This window comes from Conger conger, chromosome 1 (assembly GCF_963514075.1).
Source record: "Conger conger chromosome 1, fConCon1.1, whole genome shotgun sequence".
Classification (NCBI taxonomy): Eukaryota; Metazoa; Chordata; class Actinopteri; order Anguilliformes; family Congridae; genus Conger; species Conger conger.
Genome location: NC_083760.1, coordinates 63,392,689 through 63,417,140, shown reverse-complemented (window position 1 = coordinate 63,417,140; position 24,452 = coordinate 63,392,689). Strand labels below are relative to the sequence as shown.

The 24,452-nt window shown below is 38.2% G+C and overlaps 2 protein-coding genes across 2 annotated transcripts in view; both read right to left on the bottom strand.

The window, feature by feature from the left end:
- LOC133138437 (collagen alpha-6(VI) chain-like) overlaps positions 1 to 8,364 on the bottom strand; it is a 58,035-nt gene extending 49,671 nt beyond the window's left edge. Inside the window, exon 1 of the mRNA XM_061257210.1 lies at positions 8,358 to 8,364. The gene's annotated coding sequence lies outside the window, so the exon portion shown is untranslated. The remainder of the gene's footprint in view (positions 1 to 8,357) is intronic.
- A 9,549-nt stretch (positions 8,365 to 17,913) lies between these two features.
- LOC133140327 (collagen alpha-6(VI) chain-like) overlaps positions 17,914 to 24,452 on the bottom strand; it is a 62,927-nt gene continuing 56,388 nt past the window's right edge. The window contains exons 34-38 of the mRNA XM_061260189.1: positions 22,324 to 22,417; positions 21,111 to 21,779; positions 20,200 to 20,302; positions 19,367 to 19,527; positions 17,914 to 19,109 (exon numbers count right to left, since the gene is read on the bottom strand). Coding sequence (XP_061116173.1) covers positions 18,937 to 19,109; positions 19,367 to 19,527; positions 20,200 to 20,302; positions 21,111 to 21,779; positions 22,324 to 22,417 — 1,200 coding nt within the window. The 3' untranslated portion in view covers positions 17,914 to 18,936. The remainder of the gene's footprint in view (positions 19,110 to 19,366; positions 19,528 to 20,199; positions 20,303 to 21,110; positions 21,780 to 22,323; positions 22,418 to 24,452) is intronic.

Below are 24,452 nucleotides of genomic sequence, written 5' to 3'. Positions count from 1 at the left end.
GGTCAATTCCCAGTCCTGCCAAACTGAGTTTGACCGGCTCAATGGAGTTGCATAATTGGCTCGCCGCTTACAACAGCATGCCGGGCACCTCGGAATCACGGTTGTGGGTGAGACGACATGGCTTTGGAGACCATGCACCATGAACCATGAACCACATTGTAAATGGCAGGCATTTATATAGCGCCTTTATCCAAAGCGCTGTACAATTGATGCTTCTCCATTCACCCATTCATACACACACTCACACACCGACAGCGATTGGCTGCCATGGAAGGCCCCGACCAGCTCATCAGGAGGGTGTTAGGTGTCAGGGGGTTAGGTGTCTTGCTCAGGGACACTGCGACACAGCCCGGGCAGGGGATCGAACCGGCAACCCTCCGACTGCCAGACGACTGCTCTTACTGCCTGAGCCATGTCGCCACATTGTGACTTACATATATATTTTGGTGAGATGCAGATATGCAGAGACAGACAAATATTTATTGCCACGATTTAGATCACCGCAGCCAGTGGTTCTGCTTGGAGCCAGAACTTGCGAGACAAACATGCCGGACCACCCACTGCTGTTAATGAGGCATCCAAGGACTTACTACAATGGGATTCCACTGGAACTTTTCAAAGGGAGATTGTTTCCCAAACCCTCCATTAGTTGTGTGCCCCCCAGTCATCAAAGCCCTCATCAGACTCTCACCCAGGTACATCAAATTCCCATACACTACCATTGACCAAGTACAAATTAAGAGAGACTTAATGTATTACCCGACTTCACAGGAGCAACAGACTGCTCACATGTATGTATTAAAGTGCCTTCCCCTTTCCCGTTTCACAAGCAACGTTCATGCATTCATAATCATACATACCATTTATTTAAAATATACCACTTGTTTTCAGTTTTTTAAAAAAAGTTGAAATTCACTCATTATATTTCCTATAGTGAAGACAACAGGTAATTATGGTATCGGACTATAATAGACTAATATTAGAACACACTTTCTATAATAAATTGCTTGTGGGTTTTTTAGAACTTCATATTATTAACCATAGTGACATCTGTGGTGTTACAGGTCAAAATAGACCTGTATAGATCCATGTTAGAAAAAAGGTCAAAAGGTCAATATTCAAATTGAACATTGAACAGGAACAAGATGGTGTGCGTGTGTGTGTGTGTGTGTGTGCGTGGTCGAAATAATACATTTAAATTGAACATTGAACAGGAATAAGATGGTTTGTGTGTGTGTGTGTGTGTGTGTGTGTGTGTGTGTGTTCGTAAAAAAAAAAAATTAAATTGAACATTGAACAGGAATAAGATGGTTTGTGTGTGTGTGTGTGTGTCTGTGTGTTCACATGCATGAGTCACAGTATGTGATTGTTTGAGTGTGCTCCTTGCAGATGTATTTCACACATCTGTGGCAAGTGGTGCTGGTTTTTCTGTCCTTGTTTTCAGGGCAGGACTTGTACCTCTTTCTCTTCTTCCCCCTGGCATCCCCCTGGCTGGTTCCTTGTGCGGGTTGCTGGTGCGGGTTGCTGGTGTGGGTGCAGCATGAAGCTCTCTTACGAAATTGGCAAAGGCCGGGGTTTGGGGAAGCTGCTGTCCGTTTTCAACGTGGGGATTCACCAGAGCCCTCTCCATGGGTTTCATAAGGGATCGAGGACCATGATATATTGCCATTTTTTGACATGAAGACCTCCCGTTGAGCTTCTGTCTCATTCAGGCCCACCTCTTCATCAGATGTGTCTTCATCATGTTCAGGATCATACTCAACATCATCCTCAATTTCAACATGTTCTCTCTCCTCCATATTACTGTCATGATCAAAGATATGATCAATAGCCTCATAGATAGTGAATCTCATGTTGAAATAGACAGATGCTGCTGCAGAATGAAACTGACAAGCACTCAAACAAGCCTTATTTATAGATACCAATGTTTCAAGAAATCTGTGTAATGTTGTTCATGCCAGGTCTCCACAAGATGACACTGTGCTTGTCTGCGAGAAAAAAAAGGTCCCGTGTATGTAGACATAATATTATGAAGGGGAGGAGTTGTGATGAAGCAAGGGGTATTCTTGTTGAGTGTGCTGAGAGAGAGAGAGACAGAGAGAGAGAGACAGAGAGAGGGTGTATGCATAATGTGGTTGCCAATTAGGCACTTATGTACTGTAACTGACTCAAGAGTATCTGATTGCATTGAGAGTATTTATGTCCTTTGCATACTTGTATTTATGTGGACATAAATAAATCATTTATCTGGTTGTGTGTGTGTTCCTGTGGGGGGAGGGGTGCGGGGAAGGGTAGGGTGTCTAGAGTCAAAGATGAATCTTGTTTGACCCAAATTTTATCCACAGAGCTACCCACAACTTTTCAATGATGCATGCCATACTATCAACAGCCAATATTCTCTGCCGGGTCATATTTCACCCATAACACCACAGATGTAACTTTTCTTTTAAGAGACCTTCAGAATTTACTAAAATGGTGACAATTAGTTTTGTTGTGTTTATATAGCTGTTTTTGAGGATATCATGAAGCCTTGTTCCAATGAAGAAAACAAGATACGCAATAAATAATATCTCAACTTGAAAACGGGTCAAATTTGACCCTAACACAATCGAAGGGATAAACTAAATGAAGATAAAAACAGACATTCATATTATTGGTACAAATAGAGAAAAAACAGCGAGAAAAGATATTAAGCAAACGTGTAAGTCTGGCTCTACAGAAAAAGCCTGAAGTAAAAAAAACCTGGGTGTTATTCTTGATTCAGTGTTACAAAGATAGCTTTTCCATTTGAGAAATATTGAACAAGTTAAAGCCTAGCTCACTCACCCTGGAAGATGCCAAAAACTTGACCCATGCCATTGTATTCTTTATAACAGAACAGCATTCAGGATTGATTTCCAAGTTATTTTATATATATATATTGTTTATAAAGCCTTAAAACGATTAACACCTTCATACCTCCATGATGTCAGAGTATGTTCCAAACCATTCTCTTAGGTCTTCTGCTCAGTGAAGTAGTTTTCTGTCTTTGTGCCAGGGTTTGGAACAAACTCCCATTACGAATACGATACCTTAATTGATTGCTTTAAGAAGCAGCTCAAAACCAATTTTATTCTCTTTCTGTTTTTATTATAAAAACTATTAAAGTTTATATGTATTTAATATTTCTTATACTTGTTTTATGCTTTTGAAATTGTATTATGATTTTTTATTTTATATGTTATGATTGTTTTTATCATTATCAATTTTGTTAATATTATCTCATTTATACCTGTTTTTATATTTCTCTTTTACTTTTTGCTGCTTTTCTATGGCATCTTTTTAATGCCTACATTATTGATTTCTATTTTTCTCTGATTTAGATTGTACTATATGAAAGGTGCTACATAAATAAATATTATTATTATTATTATTATTATTATTATTATTATTATCAATTCTGCACAATGCACACTAATTTAGATACATCATGCTTCCTTGGTCATTTAGGACAGTTTTCCAAAGTTGCAGGCATTGTTGAATCTGACGTGGTAGACATGCAAGACCATCTTACAAAAAACAGTTTGAGAAAGTTAAGATAAGAATGCACAAATGTTCTTGCATTAGGCAAAATGCTTTCTCATTATATGCACAACACCTTGGTCGATGTATGGACCCAAGGCCTCATTCTCCCTCGCATAGAAATCCCTGTGTATCCAGAGCTGTCAAATAATGTACACATCAACGCTTGGTCTCATGGGAAGGCTATTCAGTGCTGTCAAAATGCCAGGACAGTGCTTGTAAACAGCTCTGAGTAATGGCACATTTCCGAATACATAACCTAGACAAATATAATAAACAGGAAACCAAAGTTACCACCAGGATCAACTGTTTCTGGACTCCCTGGTTATCCAGGCTAGAATGGGGGATTAGTAGCATTCTCTTTTCCTCTTGGTGTGTGTGGTCTGACCTTTAGTGGGACCTTGGCACTCCCCAAAGATATGACCAAAATGAATACACAGTCGCTCAGAGTAAACCTTTTTTTGTTTATAAGAGAGGATTCACTTCACTCAGTTTCTATTCATGGCAGTAAACACCTCCGTTGGGTTGAGTCTACTCTTGCAGAACATGCAAAAGACACTCATGCTGCTCATACTGGAGCTGATTTATTGAAACATTCCATTATGTACAAAACACTTCAGAAACCCATTGATTTATGAGCAAAACTTATCACACATGATCTTAGAACATGTACTAAACAGTTTAATGCAGTTAATTTTTATTACAATTAACCACAACTCAATGAGCCAACCTTGAGCCTATCAAAATTGTGGATACTATAGTCTAAATACCATGGGCCAGTTTTATGGAAACAGACTAAGGTTAATCCTGGACTAATTCCAGTTTTGTATGGAGATTTTCCATTGAATTTAGTCCAGGACTAGTCTTAATCTGTGTCTGTGAAACTGGCCCTACACTCAAAAGAATAAGAACCCTGTAGGTTCCTTCATGAACTTTAAGGTTAATTTAGGAACCCTTCCTCTGTCACCAGTTTGTATTTAAACCTTTGTAAGTTTTAAAAATGGTTCTCCTGAGCATTGCTGGGTTGCTTGAAGAACCTTCTTTAATGAAATTGCTATTTCTGGGATGCCTCAAATTGTGGGATGTATTCTAAACATTTAATTCATTGTCAGGGACTATAGATTCATTGTTATGTACTCATTTTTGTTTAATATGTACTCAAATATAATTTTTTTCTGTGATCTTGCAGTGTTTTTGCTATTATGAATGTATAATAATAAATAATTATTATTGTTGTTGTTATTCATTATTAGTATGGGAAATAGCAGATTCCTCCAGGTACCTTTCAACCCCTAAACATTTCTTCAAGGAACCTTTCCAAAAGGTTGCTGCAGTGTGGCAAATTGAGGAACCCCTAAAACTTCCTGCAGGAATTCTCATTTTTTGAGTGTATAAGTACTACATACAGGTTTGAATGCAAGCAAGAAACCACAAGCAAACCACAAGCAAGAAAATAATGTATAACTGCAATTTAACTGCCAATTTCTGCCCTGTGGGGCATGTTAAACATAATGTTGTCATGGGTACTATCACACATTTGCCAAAAATATACATCTATGAATACTCTATACATAAATCAGCTTATTTACATTTAAAATGACTTTTCAGGTTGGGGATTGAATAAAGCAGTAAGGGTCCATTCCAGATAGCAAACTCAATTAATCTTAAATATGAACCTGAAGTCTTGCTTGAGCTAGATATGGCATGTCTGGGTTTGGCAGTTCAACAACGAATCCTTAATCAGAAGCTATTTCCAATCACACACAGAAAAGGAAAACACCGACATTTTGGGAAATATACTTTTTTTTCCGACTTACCAAGACTTAGACGAGATGTTCGATTGATTTTCATTTTTGTGCATTCACTGGCTCATTTCCATGTTAGCATAATGTGTTAGCTTAGCATAAACACTAGAAACCTATAGGAGTCAGTAGCCTACCTCCATCAAAGTAAAGAAATACACCTTACAGCAACTCATATTACAGCTGTCATATTTACACAATGTGTGTATTTGAAATATACGTGTGGGAAAAAAATGTAAAGAGATTTTGTTTTCTGAGAAGTTAGACCGTTGGAACTAGAAAAAACATATATCCTCCTCGATCTTCCACTGGCTGAGGGCAGTGATCTGTGCACCTTCTGAAGGTAGTTTTAAATGGTACAGCTTCTCCGAAAACAACGTATCTCATTTTTACAATGTTTTTTCTGCACATCTATTTCAAAAACATATGATACCTTGAGTAAATAAGACTTCAAAGTGTCTGTGAAGTCGATTTCTTCACTTTGAAGGGGGTAGGCTACTGACTCTGATGGTGTTATCCTTTAACATGGAGTCTGAGAAACACAGCGCTTCATTTTTCTCCATGTTCATTTTTATTAAGATTGGTATGCCAATCACTCACTTAAATTAAAAGTCTGGAAAGTGACTGCATGATTAGACTAGCCTATTTGAAATTAGAGTAGCCTATTTGAAAATACAACACATTGGACATAGGCTATATGCACTGGCCAATGCAGAGGTGCTGTAGTGCAGTGTGACAAGTGATATGAGTCTTAAGAAAGTTAAATGATAAATGAAAGATTGCCTTGAAAAACAATAATGTCCATGAAGAATCAGAGGTAATATCTAATCACCTTGCCGAATGATTCCCATATTCATAGGGTATTACAAAACACACACCTTTTTTAACCACAGTTTCTTTTTGCCACTTTCTTATGGGATATGTTTACAGTGCATGATCAGATAAATTCACCAGCAAATGATGCATCTGCCTAATTAATCTGTTAATCAAACGCTGTGAGGTCGGTCAGTAGCAGGTTAGTTTAAGAACATAAATTACCATAGTTACTGACCACTGGCTTTCTCTGATCCTTGTATTCGGAACTGCAAATTCATGAATTTTCTTGAATTCAATTTAATAGATCCGGATATTTTGCCAATATCCTACCACTTTCTAGAACGGACCCCTATAGGGCCAGTTACACAGACACAGATTAAGCCTAGTCCTAGTCTTAATTCAATGCAGGTTCTCTATACAAAACTGAATTTAGTCCAGGATTAAGTTTAATCTCTTTCCATGTCCTCCAGGTAACGTTACTGCAATTCCCAATAGTGTGGAATTCTTAATTAATACCATATAATATGTAAACTGCACAAAAATGATAAGGCCCATCTACAGGGAAAAATCAACCTAATTTCAAATCCAATTAAAAATCCAACAGAGGTCTGCGCCATGCTGTAATAAACAGTTCCACAAATTCGTTTTTGCCTTGTATTGACCACATGGGAAAAATAATCTTCATATATCTCAGTGCACAATTATGGCAGTTAAGTATCTGATTTAGAATCCAGATCAATGTCAAGAAACATTCATTAAAGCAATGTGAATGAAAACTGTCTAGCAGCCCACCAGGACCAGTGCTGGAAAATAGCATGACTAAACTAACAACAGCTGGTCAACTGTTTTTTTACGTCTGGCCACAAATTCACAGCAGGACCTAGGGAGGAATAAGCCAGCAAAAATACATTAAGCGGTCTCAATTACTTTTCTGCTCATAAACTCTTAAGATTCATACAGTGAGTCAAATCATTAAAATACTCTGCAGATATGTTCTAACAAATTATGGTTCATATACTATTTCTTGACATGTCTGTCTAATTAATTTGAACGTATGATTTTTTATGTATTGAATATAAATGTTATTCATTCATTATTTTTCATCAATTTTGAATGTTCAGTAATCAGTAACAACTGTAGATCCACCCTACAGAATTTCTACTACATGCTGTCTAATTATTTATCTAACATCCTCACATCTCAAAAGGAATTATCAGTATCAATAATTACATCAGGTATCAAGTACTTCTTTTCAAATGTGTTAAGAAAGCAGGCTTACTAGTTGCATAATAACATTTACAAAATTGATACCATTCTTCCATTTAATTTCTGTAAGTAGCATTGCATAACTTCTGGGAATGTGTGGCATACAGCATGGATGCAGCATGCCACAAAACTATAATTACATGTCCCCCATTTATACATCCTGGGATTTCTATATATTCTATGCATTTTCACAAACATCCACAATAGTTCCTGACGTCAATAATTACTTGTATACTTATATTCTAGGTAGAATGCGAGTATGGGTTTCAGAAAACAACTCATGTCAATGGCACATACATGTTTTTAAATCGATCAATGTGAAAATTGTTCCGAATTGTTCCATACAACTGCTAGCCAATACAAAAACACTTAAATGTCTCTTCATCATTACAATGGTTAACTTACTATTGAATGCTCTTTGCACCAATTACAGTGTTTAATTAGGAATAACGTGCTGAAGGAACTCAAATACACTGCTGCTCCGACATAGACATCCAGGAGCAAATCTCATGTTGTCAACTTTTCAGTCTCTGATTAGGTACATCCAATTCAATCATGCTTTGTCTTTACGAGACTGTAGCATACTAACAATAGGCTACTGCTCTCCAAAAGCACACGCGTTCTAAATATAAAAACCGACTAACGGCATACATTTATGGAATGGGTAAATACAAATTTACAACAGATAACACGTAACATTTCCAAAATAGTGGTGTGCAACAAATCTCCGAACTTCCGTTTATCCTCTCAAACAGACATATCTGTACATAATGCTTTAAATGGACATAAAATAAACCACAAAAACAGTTCTACTCTCTATGGCGGTAAATAGTTATAATACAATTATGTATATAACTGTATTGTACCTAGTTGCAAAATAATTTCACGCGTGCGTAAATTGGGGGTACTTACGTTATGCTGGTGCGCGCTGGGAGGACTTTGTCAAGTGATCTGACGCCGAATCTTCTTAGGTTGCAGCTGCCCGGCCACTCCTCCACCCCACGCCCCAAACACGTTTCCACGTTTGCTATATGATCTGATGTTGGGGAGAGGGTTTGGTAAAAATGTAAAATCCTGGTTTCATTTATAATAAACAAACGGTTATGTATCTTGCCGACCGCATTTTAGTAGTAGGCCAAGTGGTAGCAATAAATAATAATGGGATAATAATAATACGCGTTCCATGTTCAACATAGTAGACTTTCGTATAAGCGTTGAAATTCTAAGGAACGCATGTTAATAGTTATTGTACAGCCTATCCATGTAACCCCACCCCACCCAAATACAGCGAATAAATAATAACGTCAGGTGCATGTATCGTGGGACTGCAGTGAATATAAATATCAAATATGTGATGTTCTCAATGTAAAATGACTGGTGTTATTACTACTTTCTTGTATTTAAGAGATGTCCCCTCAAAGAGACCCGACATAGTACATCTGCTTTTGGTTAGCCGCAGACAAAGCGCGTTTTCCAAGCGCACAAGCAAACCAACTGCTATAAGTTTTTTATGCACTCTGTAAGCTTCATCATATATGTGTCGCGCGAATACCTGAACACAGTGGCTCTAAAGTGTTAGACAAGTATTTAATGGATTCATTTTAGATAGTAGCACGCGGGAAAAATATGTCAATACGAATCATTTAGGATAAATTGGTCGGGCAGGCCTACACCCTTAATAAAAATCACAGATTAATTAAGAAATGCACATGTGAACTGGAATCTTTCACATGTGATTAGCTTTTTCCACCTATGAATGAAACTTTCCACATGCAAAAACAAAAGGAGACTGACTTACATGCAAATTTGCACATGCAAACATTCTACTTGAAGTCACATTTCCAGCTCTCATTGTATTGCTGGGGTTATATTTATAGTCTGCATGTGTACGTTGTTGGGTGTTAACATGTCATATTTGAAAAGGTTTTTTATTTTTTAATAATAATAATAATAATAATATTAATAATAATAATAATAATTAGTAGTAGTAGTAGAGTTGTTGTTGTTGTTCTTATTATTATTATTATTATTATTATTATTTATTATTATTATTATTATTATTATTATTATTATTATTAGTAGTAGTAGTAGTAGTAGTAGTAGTAGTTTTGAAGCAATGGTTTTAAGGTTATTGCATTGTCTGTGTTGTTCTGAGCTGCTAGCCATTGTATGAGGGAGATCTAAATGCAATAAGAAACATTCACCCATTGGAACACTTGCTTTACATTTGGCTCATGAGAACTGTCCTGGCAACAAACTTGATTTATGAGAGTCATCCCCTGCAAGTAACTTTGATATCATTTTGTAGTAAAATTGTCATGATGAAAATACTGTTTCCTTCCAGCAAAAATAATAAACATATTTATGTGTTTGTTATCGTAAAGTATATTATATGTGACATCTCAATGTATCTGTGAGTATGATTTTTTCATTGGTTAGATGCCATTATCTTTGGCGACTGCATTAAAATAAATATATAAAGTGACATACAAGTTACAAAACCTTGTAACAAAAGCATAATTTACATAATCTCTTTAGGAATTCCAACATATATCACTCTTGAGCAGAATATGCGGTCATGTGATCTGATGTGACCACCGTTTCCTGACCATCCCTTTCATCCTTCCTTGGCCTCATCTGGAAGGCATTCCACTGCAATGAGAGTCAGCGCTGACGCTGAGCATGTACCTCTCTGGCCTTTGGAATGTCAGTATAAAAGTTTTTGCAAGCAGGCAGCCGAAGCAACAGTGGCTATACTTCCTTGGCAGGTATTTGGCTCAAGCTACAGCTGATCTCAGATGATGCTCCCATTGGCAAATGTAAGCACATTTTTTTCCTGTTAACTCAAGCTTGGGCTGAATGTTTGAAAGGTTTTTGCACTGCAGCGGGAAAGCCTTCATCGGGGTTGGAACGTGAAAACAATTGTGTCATTAGATATTATCTCCAAAGAGGCAGTGTCCAATAAGCAGGAAGTGGCTGGGGAAGGAGCATAAATGCTCGGCAAATCCATGGCAATCTTTCTTTTGAACTACTGCTCCAAATGTACCTTAAGGTTTGTATACTTCATAGAAAATGCATAACTGATTAATTTGGTCCTCTTTCAAAGATGATTATTTCTCCCTAGGACTCAGATTGCAATCATGAACAATTACCTCTGGATAAGAGTGAGTTTCCTACATCTCCAACCAGTTCCAGTCTCCCTGCTGAGCAAGTGTGTGTTTATGTGTTTACTTGGAGCCAGAAGAGTTTGTCTGTCTGTACATGCCATTACATTTTTCCACATGATTGTTTAGCATGCATTCCTTTTCTGCACTCAAATGAGTTTTGGCAGGTGAAGGCAGTGATGGTGTACATCAGGGGTAGATCAGGGGTGAAAAATGCCAGGCCTGTTCCGCGTGCTGGTGTGCTGGTGTGCTGTGCCGGTCTCAAAATCATGAAATGGTTCAGCCCTTGCTGTGTATCCCTGGTGTAGATGTAAGTTTATGGAGTAGGTATTTATTGTAGCAATTTGGGGTAAATACCTACCTATTACCACTCCTTTAGCAACTATATCATAACCATTAATAACCACCTTCTGATTCAAATTTATGCTCCCTAACCACTATTCCACTACAGTGCACTACTCTTTTTATGAAATTCACTGAATGCCTCAGGCCATAATTTATACACTTGGGAATATAAAACCTCTCCAAAGTATAAAAATTTGCATTTTAATTTACAGTTGAAGAAGAAATGGATGCCAGGTTTTTTGTAACATTGTCACCTTTTAATGTTACACGATGTTGCTATGGAAAATTATGTAAATACTCATAAATAAGCAGCAAAAAATAGAAGGGCTTGTTTGATGGCACGCAACGTTTTAGCGTAGTGGTTAAGGTACATGACTGGGACCCGCAAGGTCAGTGGTTCGATCCCTAGTGTAGCCACAATAAGATCCGCACAGCCGTTGGGCCCTTAACCCTGCATTGCTCCAGGGGAGGATTGTCTCCTGCTTAGTCTAATCAACTGTACTTCACTCTGGATAAGAGCGTCTGCCAAATGCCATTGATGTAATTAATGTATGACCTAATGCAAAACCATCTATGATGTTTTTTGGATGCAAAAAACATCACTTAGCTCAACATTTATTTTCAATAGTTGCAGAGCAGATGTAACTAACTAAATTATATCGTCTTTAACCTTAAAGTGCTGAATTGCAAAGTGGTCATTATTTTGCATCATACTATGTTACTTATAATTCCAGGAAAACGTAAGATTCATTTTTAAGATTAGAGTTAAGAATATGGTTCATTAATAATCATTTTAAGGTGTGTCTCGGGTCTCTCTGAATAGACTGGCTTATATTTTAGATTTTCAAGAAAATCCTTAGGTTGCTACCAAAACAGAAGAAATCGGTAGATCCTGCTACTGTGGGGTGCAAAAATTTGGGTAGCCCTGGTTTAATTGTTTGTTACAATGAATCTGCATGTGATCGAAAGCAAACCTGAACTCTAAATGGGACAGAGTTAAACAAGAGATCATTCAGAAAATCTTTTACTGTTTATCATTTATTAAAAAGGAAAATGGCCCAAAAGTTTCTGAACCTTTCTGGATAATTTTTTGTTACTTTTTAAAAAGATGATTACTAAGGCTCAGACCCAGGTGATTTACTTGTTAGGGCTTCAATGAGTCAGGTGAATATAATTCCAGGGCCATTCTCTCTGGTGTAAACAACCATGAGTTTCTCTAAACAGTTGTCCAAGGATTTCAGAATGAAGATGGCTCATTTCTACCAAGAAGGAGAGGGCTTAATCTTAATGTTATAAACTATTTCAACTGTCAGAAATATTATTAGAAAATGGAAGATAAATGGAACAGTTGAAGTCAAGGCAAGGTCTGCAAGACCAAGAAAGATTTCAGATAGAATGTCCCAAGACCTGGTGAGAAATGCTCAGAAGAACCCACACACCACTGCAAAAGAGCTGCAAAAAAGAGTAGCAAAGACAAGTCTAGCTTTTTACGGGACAACAATACGTATTTTAAACAACAAAGACCTACATGGCAGAGTTACCAGAAAGAACAACCTCAACACAACTCAAGTGTCTGAAGCTTGGTGTAACCTTTGTAGAGAAGAACACCTTGCCAACTGAAAAGTATGGTGGTGGATCCATTATTGTGCGAGTGGAAGGAAGAATGAATTCCACTAAATATTAAGAAATTCATAATGTTCAAAGGTCACTCCAGATATTGAAGGTGAAGTGAGGTTGGGCATTCCAGCAAGACAATGATCCAAAGCATACTTCAAAATCAACCACGAAGTACCTCCAGGAAAGATGGATGACACATAACACATAACTAGCTACACAAAAGTGGGGAGCACTGCACCCTAAATATAATGTCCAAAACATCTGTATAATCATTCTGTATTATATTACATATAATATTGCATGACATAAGACATCAATGCCATGTCCCTGTTCTGGAACATTAATCAAATCCTGAGGTTTAGCCTTGAAGATGACAATTCCAGTTTCAGAGGCTATATTGTTTTTTCTCAGATTTCTTGCTTCAGCCAAGCCAGTAATGTTCATGTCTCACTTAGGTGTCAGGTACAGAAAAATGTGTTGATGGCTAGTGTATCGTATGTGTGGTTTCAGTCGTATTCCTGGCGGTAACATTTCCTGTCTGGTCATTTGGAAATTCACAGTGCCCTTTCTACAGTATGCAGAGATCAGTCAGACATGATGTCATTGCTCCGAGTCTGACTATGGTAGTGCAGTGTTGAGGTCCTTCTGCCTTTCACTCCTCTGGAACCAGGGTATGTAATCTGGCCATTGGACGGCTAGCCCAAAACATCTCAAAATCATTATCAGTTTCAGTGCATGAACATGATGGTTCATTTATTTACAGGCAATAATTATTTCAGTGCCTAATGTAAGAGTGAGGGTGGACAGAAGTTTGGATTGCACCTGATCTGCAGAGGTTAGATAGCAAGAGGGGCAGTATTTCATTTCTGGCTTTTATTTATTTACTCGGGACAGTGCACATTATTCAACAATTTCATTTTCCACATCAATGTAAATGTGCCCATGTTAGCTAATGAGCTAAGGGATTAAAAATAGGGAATAACTGGGAATAAAAAGACAACATGCTTGATAAAAAAGCAGCATACAAGTACATTTTATCCCAGAGCATGACACATGAAAGTGTTACTAGCCAAAAATGGTCCTCAACAAAAAACAAATAACATATAGCAAATTTAAAATCACAGACACTACATACATTAACCAAAGCAATATACAGCACATACAGTATTCGCAGGCATAATGCAGCACATGCATAACCTAAGCAAAGGCAGCTGTACATATAAACAACACAGCACATACAAAGGTGGGGCAATAACCAACAGAGCAACATTTAACAATAGCCAGCAATTAAGTGGTTCAGCAGTAGACACCAGCAAGCTAGACTGTGTCATTGTATACCCTGGAGCAAGAGGATTTTAGCACTTTGTTTCTAATGACCCAGGTCTCTGGTACTGGTATTCAAACAGCTCTTCACAACTCTGGTTTTTTTCTTTACAAAGCTCACATAAATTATCAAGTGATGAGCCACTAACAAACAGTTATAGAAGTAACTTGTTGTAACTTGTTGAAACTGTTTTTAGATGTGTATTTCGTTGCTGAGCGAAATGGGGGTCAAAAAGGTGTGGTGAAAGTTTGAATTACAGCAGAATATGTGACCTCAGGCACTTTTGTACTTCTTCCAAGTGGAGGAGTGAAGGTGCTGGCTGCTATCTCCTGCCCCTGGGCCTCCCCCTGTGTTTTGACATGTTCCAGCCTGAGAGGTTCTGCTCTTGACAGCTTAACCTCTGCATACTATGGTTGAAAGTGAAAGTGCACAGAAATGAAGTGCAGATCCTTGTCTTCTCTGTGCATAATATTTATGTACAGTAGAGGGGGATGACTAGCCATGCTTTTTGGTCAGATTTTGCCTCACTACCGGGATCCACAGTAGAGTGAAAGAAATCACTTTTTTCAATTTTTGTGATTCCTTCAATCATTAGCCAATTTATGCAATAGAAAAAGGTGTGTGACAAGAATAGCTTAGTTCCCTTAAAAACTATGGGGAATTACACAGAACTTAAATCTGACTACCCCCCATTCTGTGTTTCATTGAATTTGCCTGGTTATGCCGGCTTTTTCATGTAGTTTGTCCACATAAGTATTGTGTTTATGCTTGTGGTGGCTCTAGAATGTGCATCGTTTTTACGTCATAATTACTTGCTTCTCATATAACATTATCAAAGATGAATTGAAGCAGTTTAATTTGACATATTATCTACTTAATCAGGTCGGCATTAACTGAAGAATGCAGCTGTAACATCATGAATACTGTAAATGGACAATTTGCGTGATGCACTTCATCATATAGCAGAAGCATGTGACATGCAGGAGCAGGAAACCAGACAGGAGGGCAAGGATGGAGACACAGGGCTCATTCAAATGGCTTATTTTTCTTTTTTCTTTTTCTTGCTCATTATGTACTTCTAGCTCCACCCATTGGGAGAGGCTATTGCTGGCTATAAACTGTACGATATCGGCCGTCTTTTACGATTGTTACATGTCACACTGTGAGATGAAGCCCTGACAGTATCACGTCTGTGAGTATGTGACATTGAGAGATGCAAGACAGCCGATTTTGGCTCACAACAAAATTATTCTTCTGCGATTTGCACATTTTCTGCAACTGCAGAATTGTGGCAAAAATCGCACCTTGTATATCCAGCTTAAGAAATGTGTCAAGAAAAATAAATTAAGACGAGGGAGTCGAGAAAACCTGAATTGAACAAATGGATTATCATTGATTCTTCAATTGTTAGTCAGTTACAGAGATGGCAGATGTGTGGCTGATGGGGAGGAGTGCATCCACAGTTAGATCATTTATACGTCTGGCTTTCTGAAGAAATACATCCACAAAGGATGCGCTCACGTTTTCTTGCTCAAAGGAAAGATTGGGAGTTCCTATCTTCTACTTTTAGCTCCTAGAAGGAACATTTAAGGGGTTGGAATGTTGGAATCAATTTCTGGGTCAGGAGCAATGAAAGGAGAAGAGTGCAGAAAAATAAGTGATTGGAATGAAACCTTCAGTCCAATCAGAATAGAGTATCCAGCAAAGCCATGGTGTAAGTACTTCAAAACTGCCATCAGTTGTTTATGTGTAACAGTACATTCCCCAAAATGAACCATTCCAGTTCCCAGTACTTCTTCAGGTAAAGAGAGAACACTCTTTCTGAGATAAATGGAATACAGAAAGACTTCCATTATTGTTTTATAAGAAGACATTTTGCCCAGGGTACTGTACATGTGTTAATACTACAGAACCCACTATGCCAATACATTCCTCATTACCTTCTCTCCAGTATTCCCACATCAGGTCACAAAAACATGTTAGTGCATTGGCAGTGTAAAATTACAAAATTATGCCATGCCTTGTGTTTTGATTACAGTAAGAATGCAACACAAGTAACTGCATGCCTTGCTGTTTTTCTTCTGCGATTTTACCCTGAAGGAAGAGAGTAAATATGTTCTTTTTCCTGAGTAGCTGAACTGAATGAAGCCTTGTCTAAATAAATTATCTTTATAATATTTATTTGATAGCATTTTCGATTGGAGCCATTGTCATTTCTTAGTACTTCTAGTTTGTAAGTATTTAGTCTAGGAATACATATTTAGTCAGCTACGTATATCCCAGGAAACCATTTATTGACATGTAATCACCAAACATATATCTGAATTGATTAGCAGGCTCTTAGAAGCCAATGAAGGTCCTTATAGCATGTGTTGCGACCTAGAATTATTTGGGGAATTTGCATATTGATCATTTTGGCTGAGATAGATTTCATCTGTTTGTATTCTGTTTTCATTGTGTTTTGACATTGCTAATATTCTAAATATGATTCTGATTAATGTTACTAAGTAGAGGTCAGAGTTCAGTATGTACCAAATGATACAAGCAGTTTCTCAGCAGTTATAGTAGTTCCTCCATTCAACTATAGCCACCTCCACCTCCTTTATTTGCTCCCTTTATTCACAACCCAATTACTGATGCTTTACTGTAACACACAGGATGAGTGTACAGAAAGACAGAATGCTGATAGGGCTGTAAGGTCAGTAGGTTTTAGGTTTATTGTGCATGTAATGAATGCATTTAGGATTGTAAACAGGACTGAACCTGTGAGCATAATTAAACTGTGAGTTACTTTACGGAAAGCAAAAAAGTCATAGCTGATGGTTTCATTTCTGAATACTAAGCAAGATCTGTAATTTCTACATGATTGAATGAGTGACATAACATGACAGGAAGTCAGAGGAATATTCACTTCACTGAAATTAATTTAGCTAAATATAGGCATTGAAGATTTATGTCCATCATTATTCACATACTGACACACTGTATATCTTCTTTTTTCTCTCCAATTTTAGCACCAAAGTTGAAAGGCCACAGCTAGATGTTTAAAAATTAAATGGCAATTGTAAGGCAATTGAGCAAGACACATCCCGACTTCACTATTTTACAGCACAAAGGAGTCGTGTGCTCCCCCTGCAATCACATTTAGCAGGTTATATTTTGCATCTGATATAATTTGGATGTTAATGGAGTGATATTGCTTGCAATTCCGGAAGGGGAATTTAGGCGCTTTAATACACAGCCTACATGTAGGCTACAGTCAGTTGCTCCTATGATGAGTAATCCAGTGGTGGTCACTCTGAATTTGTACTTGTTCGATTGCTGTGTTTGGGAATTTGATGTACCTGGGCGAGAGTCTGATGAGGGCTTTGATGACCGTGGGGAGCGCACCACTAACGAAGGACTGGGAAACACCTGATCAGTCCCGGATCTACCTTTGAAAAGTTCCAGTGGCCAGAAATCCCATTGTAGTAAGTACTTGGATATGTGATGGAATAAGGTTGGATCTATTGGAGCTGCAAATTGTGGCTCCAACAAGTCACAGATTTGTATAAGCACAAGCCATGGTGTTCTAAATCACAACAATAACCATTTGTCTGTCTCTGCAAATCCCAGAGCAGTCTCTAAAAACACAAGCCATGATGTTGCACATGGTCACACTGCTGGTTGAACTTATATGCAGGGATGTCAATTAGTGCATCGGTTATTTGCAGAATCTGAGATACTGATATTGAATTTGGCCTGTAGCGTAGTGGTTAAGGTAAAGGACTGGGACACGCAAAGTTGGTGGTTTGAATCCCGGTGTAGCCACAATAAGATCTGCACAGCTGTTGGGCCCTTGAGCAAGGCCCTTAGCCCTGCATTGCTCCAGGGGAGGATGGTCCCCTGCTTAGTTTAATCAACTGTATGTTGCTCTGCAATGTAATGAATTTGACTTCCCATCAAATCAATGACTAAAATGGTCTAATGCTTTTAATATCAACAAAGGCTAAGACAAATAAACATTCTGTCCCATGACTATATTAGAAATTATTTCATTTTATTGATATTTTAGGGCCTACAATAGCCTCAGTAGCCAATTTAAATTAATATCAATATGTTGATACATTCAGATTTTGAATGCGGCACAACAGTCAAATACCACTATGAAATAGGATAGAGGTAATGGTCATACAGTACATTATGAAGTTTATTATTTATTTGATATAGAAAAAAATATGGCTATGTGGGTGTATTTAAACTGAAGAAGTGTAATGTAATGTACCAACTGTACTCATATGAGCAATTTCAGAACAAAGCTGTTCATGCGAGTGGAGCCCAATATTCCTAAAACCAGACAATATAACATTTACACTCATGAAAAACACAACAGTAAGTTGCAACAGGCAATTTGTTTCTCATATTTTTCAACAATCAATGTACAGTACTACTGGAGTACTGCACTCTTCAGTTTGAGAATTTCAGCTAGTGTGAAACCCCTAATAATATTCAGGCCATAAAGAGATTTGTTGTATATTAACATATTTCACTAGTGCTGTCTCTTGTTTTTGTGGGAGATACTACAGTATTTGTCTCTACATCCAGCCAAGAAACCTAGATTTTCTACATACATTTATTAACAATATTTCTCCATATATATATATTCATGCCGCAGAATTTTTATTTTGTCAGATTTTATTCATTGAGTTTTGGAATATATTTCAAGAATAAATCTCCTTTTCTAAAAACTGTTGATTGTCCCGGTCTATAACATTGATTGTAATCAAAAGATAGTCTTTTACATAGATATATTGTCAGGGTTTTTATGATGTCATAGACGGTACATATGTTTTTGGCCAAGGGTTAACAGGGGCTTAAAAAAAATAAAACTATAAAAATTAAGCAAAACATCCCATTTAACCATTAACAGTCATCTTCACAGGCATAATTCCCATAGTGCCCACAATTCTTGATAAACAAGATTTTCTGATTGCAACTGTAAATATATCCTTGTTTGTGGTGTGATTTAATTGCTTAAAGTTAACTGGTTCTGTAGTCCCCTTTATTGTACTGTCAGACAGAGCGCCTCACACTCCTCTTGAGTCTCAAACCTATTGTCGTTCCCACCACACCCACTGTACCAGAATTGGGTGCACTCATTTCGTTCCATGTCAAAGTACCATTTCAGGATATAGTTGTGACAGCTCCCTATATCTTGCCGTTGGGAACACAGACCTGTGGAGATCAAACAATAAGAGCCAAGGTGACCATCATTGTGGAACCATTCATATCTTATAGCGTTCTATTCCTGGTTTTAATATCTAAAATGCCCACAAGACATTTGGAAAGAGCAGCAACTATTTTACAGGTTTGTGACTATTATACAGTATATTAGGAATGGGAAATGGATGAATGAATGAATGGGAAAACTATACTGGTCACTGAGGTACACTGCAATTTTCAAGGGGCTATGTGAGTGTACAAGAGGGTACCGGTGCGTGTGGAGAACCCATTCTCATCTCCACGTCCTGGGCTTGGCTGGCTTTCAAATTCCTCCGCAACAGTGGTTGTGAAGGCTGCCTGTGGTTTGGCCTGATCTATGTAGTCCACCTCTTCACCTTCCTCCAACACAGGAATACTGGGTACCAGGACCCTGGCGATGAACATAGATGATTCATTGTAATTGTTAGTCATGATCAGATCCATTACTACTGTCTTATTACTGTCAGTTCATTGGCTATATTCACAAGGAATATTTGCTATGTAAATAGCGGATTTTGACAGAACAATGCTTACTAAATGAAAATATTTCAATACATGTATATGGAATCAAATGTATTGGAATGGAGTAATGCAGAGCAGGTGCCTGATATTATGAGGGTAAAGAACCCTATTGTTGCATATACACACGGGACTTTTTGATTATTGTTGCTGCTCGACAGGGTGGTTTGATCAGAAACAGCTGATCTCCTGTGAGTTTCATGCACAACAGTCTCTAGACTAGAGTTTCCAGTGAATGGTGCGAAAAACACAAAACACAGAGCGAGCAGCAGTTCTACAGACAAAACGCATTGTTAATGAGAGGTCAGAGGAGAAGGGCCAGACTGGTCAAGACTGACAGGAAGGTGACAGTGATGCAAATAACCAAGCATTACAACAGTGGTATGCAGAAGGGCATCTCTGAACACACAACGCATGTGGATAGGCTACAGCAGCAGAAGACCAGTAAGTAAAAAAAGTATTTTTTAAAAATAGGTGTAATAAATAGCTAATAAAGTGCTCACTGAGTGCATATGTTATATACAAATAATATTTGTGACATTACCTGTCAACGGCCTGGCCTTCCAGTGCTTCCCCCTGGTCATTCAGCATCCTTATATGCTCACATTGCCTTTGAAGGGTGGCTGAGGGATATGTATTTATTCCTCCTGTTTACAGAAGATTGGAATGAAATCATTTTGCATAAAAACACTGAAACACACATAAACAAATGCTAATCATACTGACCTTGTAAGCTAACCCAGGTGAGCTAACCCAGGTGTAGATAATTGAGCAGTGGAATAAAAAGGATTGCAAAAGAGGACAGATTATATTAATGAAGAGAAGGAATAGTCCTTTAAAGTGAACACTTAATAGAATACATTTGTTCTGTCAACCATTTTTAAAACAGATATTAATAACAAGTAGACCAGGCAAATTTCTCAATACAAATGTTCATAATTTGGGAACTGAAAATAAAGTCACTTATACTCTTACTCTTTATATCTTAGTAATTCTTCATAAGCATATTATAATATGTGATGAACATCCATCCATCCATCCATTATCAGGGTCACAGGGGGGGCTGGAGCCTATCCCAGCATAGTCTGGCTTTGAATACTGATTGTGCCAATGATTAATGTGGCTGATTAAGGTTGTGCATAATTGGCCATAATGTTGCCAAATCTGGGAGGAATTCAATCTGCAGGATTCTCTCTACCACATCATACAACAACAGTTTCTCTGGTTTTATTAGGCATGTGTAGTCTCCCTTTGCCAACTGCATGAACAGCTGATGCAGTGGACTGGCAAGAGAAAATAGCTTGCTGGCAGAATGAGCAATGAGAAGTGTAAATATGATTAGGCAGTCCAAATTGGGAGGAGGGAAACAAAACTGGACATACTTATTAGTTAAAAAAATAATAATTATATTATATTGACTGTTATATTGAACGGCATAATGATCATGTGACTTACTTTTCAAAATTTGCAGGAAGGCTCTGAGGAATCTTTGAGCATACTCTTGTTCACCCTGCTTGATGTGACCCAGGTGTACTATGTGCTGCTCCAAAGGGAAGCTTGCAATCTCCTCTACTTTGAATTCATCACCTACAGTGAGGATGAAAACCACCACACCCTGACACTTTGCTTGCAGGGCAATGGTGTCCAGTTTAACTCTGTCCCAGGAGCTGGTCTCCCCTCCAACGATGGCCAGGACCATCTTGGTTTTGCGAGGATTGCCAGCCTTGAGCATGATGTTCTGTATGGTCCACTCTATGGCGTGGCCTAACCCTGAGGCTCCCCCGATCTGTTGCATAGACTGGAAGACATGTGTCTTCATTTTGTTGCGGCCCTTGTAGGCCAAGAGGTCAAACTCCACCTTTACTGGCACCTGGCCTTCCCTGGGGGGGTAGCTGGATGCGCTGTGCTGCACCAGAGCTACCCTTGCTTGGTTGTTGGGCCCATTAGGCTGAGTGCTAATCGCGATCTGTTCCAACACAGAGCCCAGAAGCTGCCTCATGCCCTCGTACTGGTCCGACTGCATGTTGCGTGAGCTATCCACCATCAATGCCAGGTCTATGTCCAACTTCAGAGGCACCGGTACCAGATTGATGCCCCCGCAGGCCTCATCAGGGCTGCAAGGGTCTGAGAGACAGGAGATGTGGTCAGTGAATGGCATGTTGTCCAACCGCAGTTATAAATCCTTTTCTTGACTATGTGCAACATAATGCCAATGGCACATCACTCTGAGAATATCTTTTTAGAAGACTATGCTTATGGTAAATAATTCAAATGACACACATTTGATATTATGACATATATTTTGTAAACTTACTGTTTAGGTGTAAAGGCACAGAGCCTCTTCATACATGTGATGTACTGTTGAATATGTTGGCAACATTTTTGCCCTAAATCATTAAAAAATGTTACACTAGCCACAAACCGAAATTAATGGCTTTGTGGTTGAACACAAAAAAGTATTGAGAGTTGGACAGAAATATTTTGGCTTTGGTATTTTCATAGGATATATTGCTGATACTGAAAAAATAAATTACCAGTGCTTTCCTTTAATACAGTGTCTAACAAATCAGGGGTAATACAAGGGGTATTTAAGGGACTACTTGTCCCTTGCATCCAGTGTGCTGTATGTCCCTTTCTTGTAGAACTTTAGAACCTCCTACAGGCTTACCATAGCAGATAACACATTGCTGCACCTGCCTCAGGTCAGGCATCTGCTCCTCTGGTCTCTTGACTGTGAGCAAAAAGCTCCTGGTTTCATCAGCCTGAGAAAAGGCAAAATCTTTACAATCTTTAAAAATATTTACAGCCAAAAATAGCCAAATTTAATATTCTATGGGTCATAGCTCATGTTTATTACCGTTACATAATAGGAAAGTGCTCTCAGCTAACTCACATTTACAAATAAAATGATACTAAAAATATATTTACTTTTGGAGATACAGCGGTTTTCCATGGATTTCCACAGTAACTGGTTGAACAGTTTCACTCCATATACCTTAGATGGCGTTAGCCTATCACAATCGGCCTGTAGTGTAGTGGTTAAGGTACATGACTGGGACCTGCAAGGTCGGTGGTTCGATCCCCAGTGCAGCCACAATAAGAGCCACATAGCCGTTTGGCCCTTGAGCAAGGCCCTTAACCCTGCATTGCTCCAGGGGAGGATTGTCTCCTGCTTAGTCTAATCAACTGTACGTCACTCTGGATAAGAGCATCTGCCAAATGCCATTAATGTAATGTAATGTAAACAATCAGTCACTGAATAGGCCAAGGTCTTTGACGCCTGGAAGGCAGAGGCTGTTAGGAGCAAACTAACTACCTCAGTAAGATCTGATGAAAATATAATAAAGAAAAACTGCCCGCAAAGACATATACATACATAATCTGTGGTTGGCTGGGACGCGCACGATTTGGATGGTAAACCTTAAATGTAGCCTGCAGTGGGATTTGTCTAGCCTACTGTATGCCTACTAATTTGAGAGCATTTTAAGCATATCCTATTGCCAAATGTTGGGAGAAACATCATGTGCAATTAAATCTATGAGCCTCTATCAATAAATTTTAGCCTATTTGTTCCAAGCATAGGTTGAGTTTGACTTGGAAGAATGGGGGGGACAACATATTTTCATCATAGACCTGGGGGTTAAGCTATTGGGAGAGTAGAATGTATTCTCAGTTTTGTAATCGCTAGCCTATATTGAGTTTTAAGTGCGCATGGTTTTGTAATAGGAGCTAGTCAGCATGGCATGAAACAGCTAACATTGTTTGTATGTAGCCAGTGATACAATAAAGTATCGTTGCTTACTGAATTCAGCAGACAGACACACCATGCATCTATCAAAACATTATTTTTTAAGTTGTGTTGTCTTTCATTGGTGAATTGTTACAGTAGCCTAAAATGTTTCAGACTAAGATATTTTTTTCTTGATTTGGCTCTGATTTTTCACAAACTAACATCAAAACATAGATGCTACAGTAATTACTTTGGTTTATAGCCTACACAAACTATATGCCACATAGGACTAATAAAAAAGAACAAAGTCAGTGAAAAATACGGTGAGGCTTGTTCTGCTGCATCCTACGTGCTGGGTACATGCTGTAGCTGTCACGTTTCAGGTCTGTCTTGCCTTGTTTTTATGTTTTATCATTTGTCGAAGTCACGTATTGTCGTTCATGTATTATGTTAGTCTAGGTTCGTCATGTTGTTTAGTTTGTTTCTTGTTACGATTTATTTTCTCGTCATGTCTAGTTATGTTTCGTTATGATTATTTAACCTTGTTATGTTGAGTGGTTATCGTCTTAGTTCGTTTAGTGTGATGTTTTGATTTATGTTTATTGTTACGCTGACTGGTCGTTGTTTAAACATACACTTTTACATGTCTTTCCGCAAACCTTGCGTTCTGGCTTTCTCTCTCTCTCTTTCTGTCACTCACACCCTAATTGTTTCCATTTGTCTATTTACTAAAACTACTAACGATAGATCAGGATTGGGTAAAACTAACAAACTAATCATGTGTTCATGTTACCTTACGTTTCTCGTGCATGTCATTTACTAATTTACTAATGCTAGGGCAGGATAGGTTTATTACTAACGATTACTAATTACCTTGTTAAACTTGTCATCCATCGCACCTGTTTTCCATTCCCTTGCTGCTCTCTAACTAATTGTCTACACCTGTCTACACCTGCATTTATAGCCCAGTCGCACTTCTATTTGTTGCGAAATTGTCTGCCTCTTGTACATCAAAGCAACTCTTGAGCATTACTGTCATTGATTACACGTTAAGATCCAAGCCTATT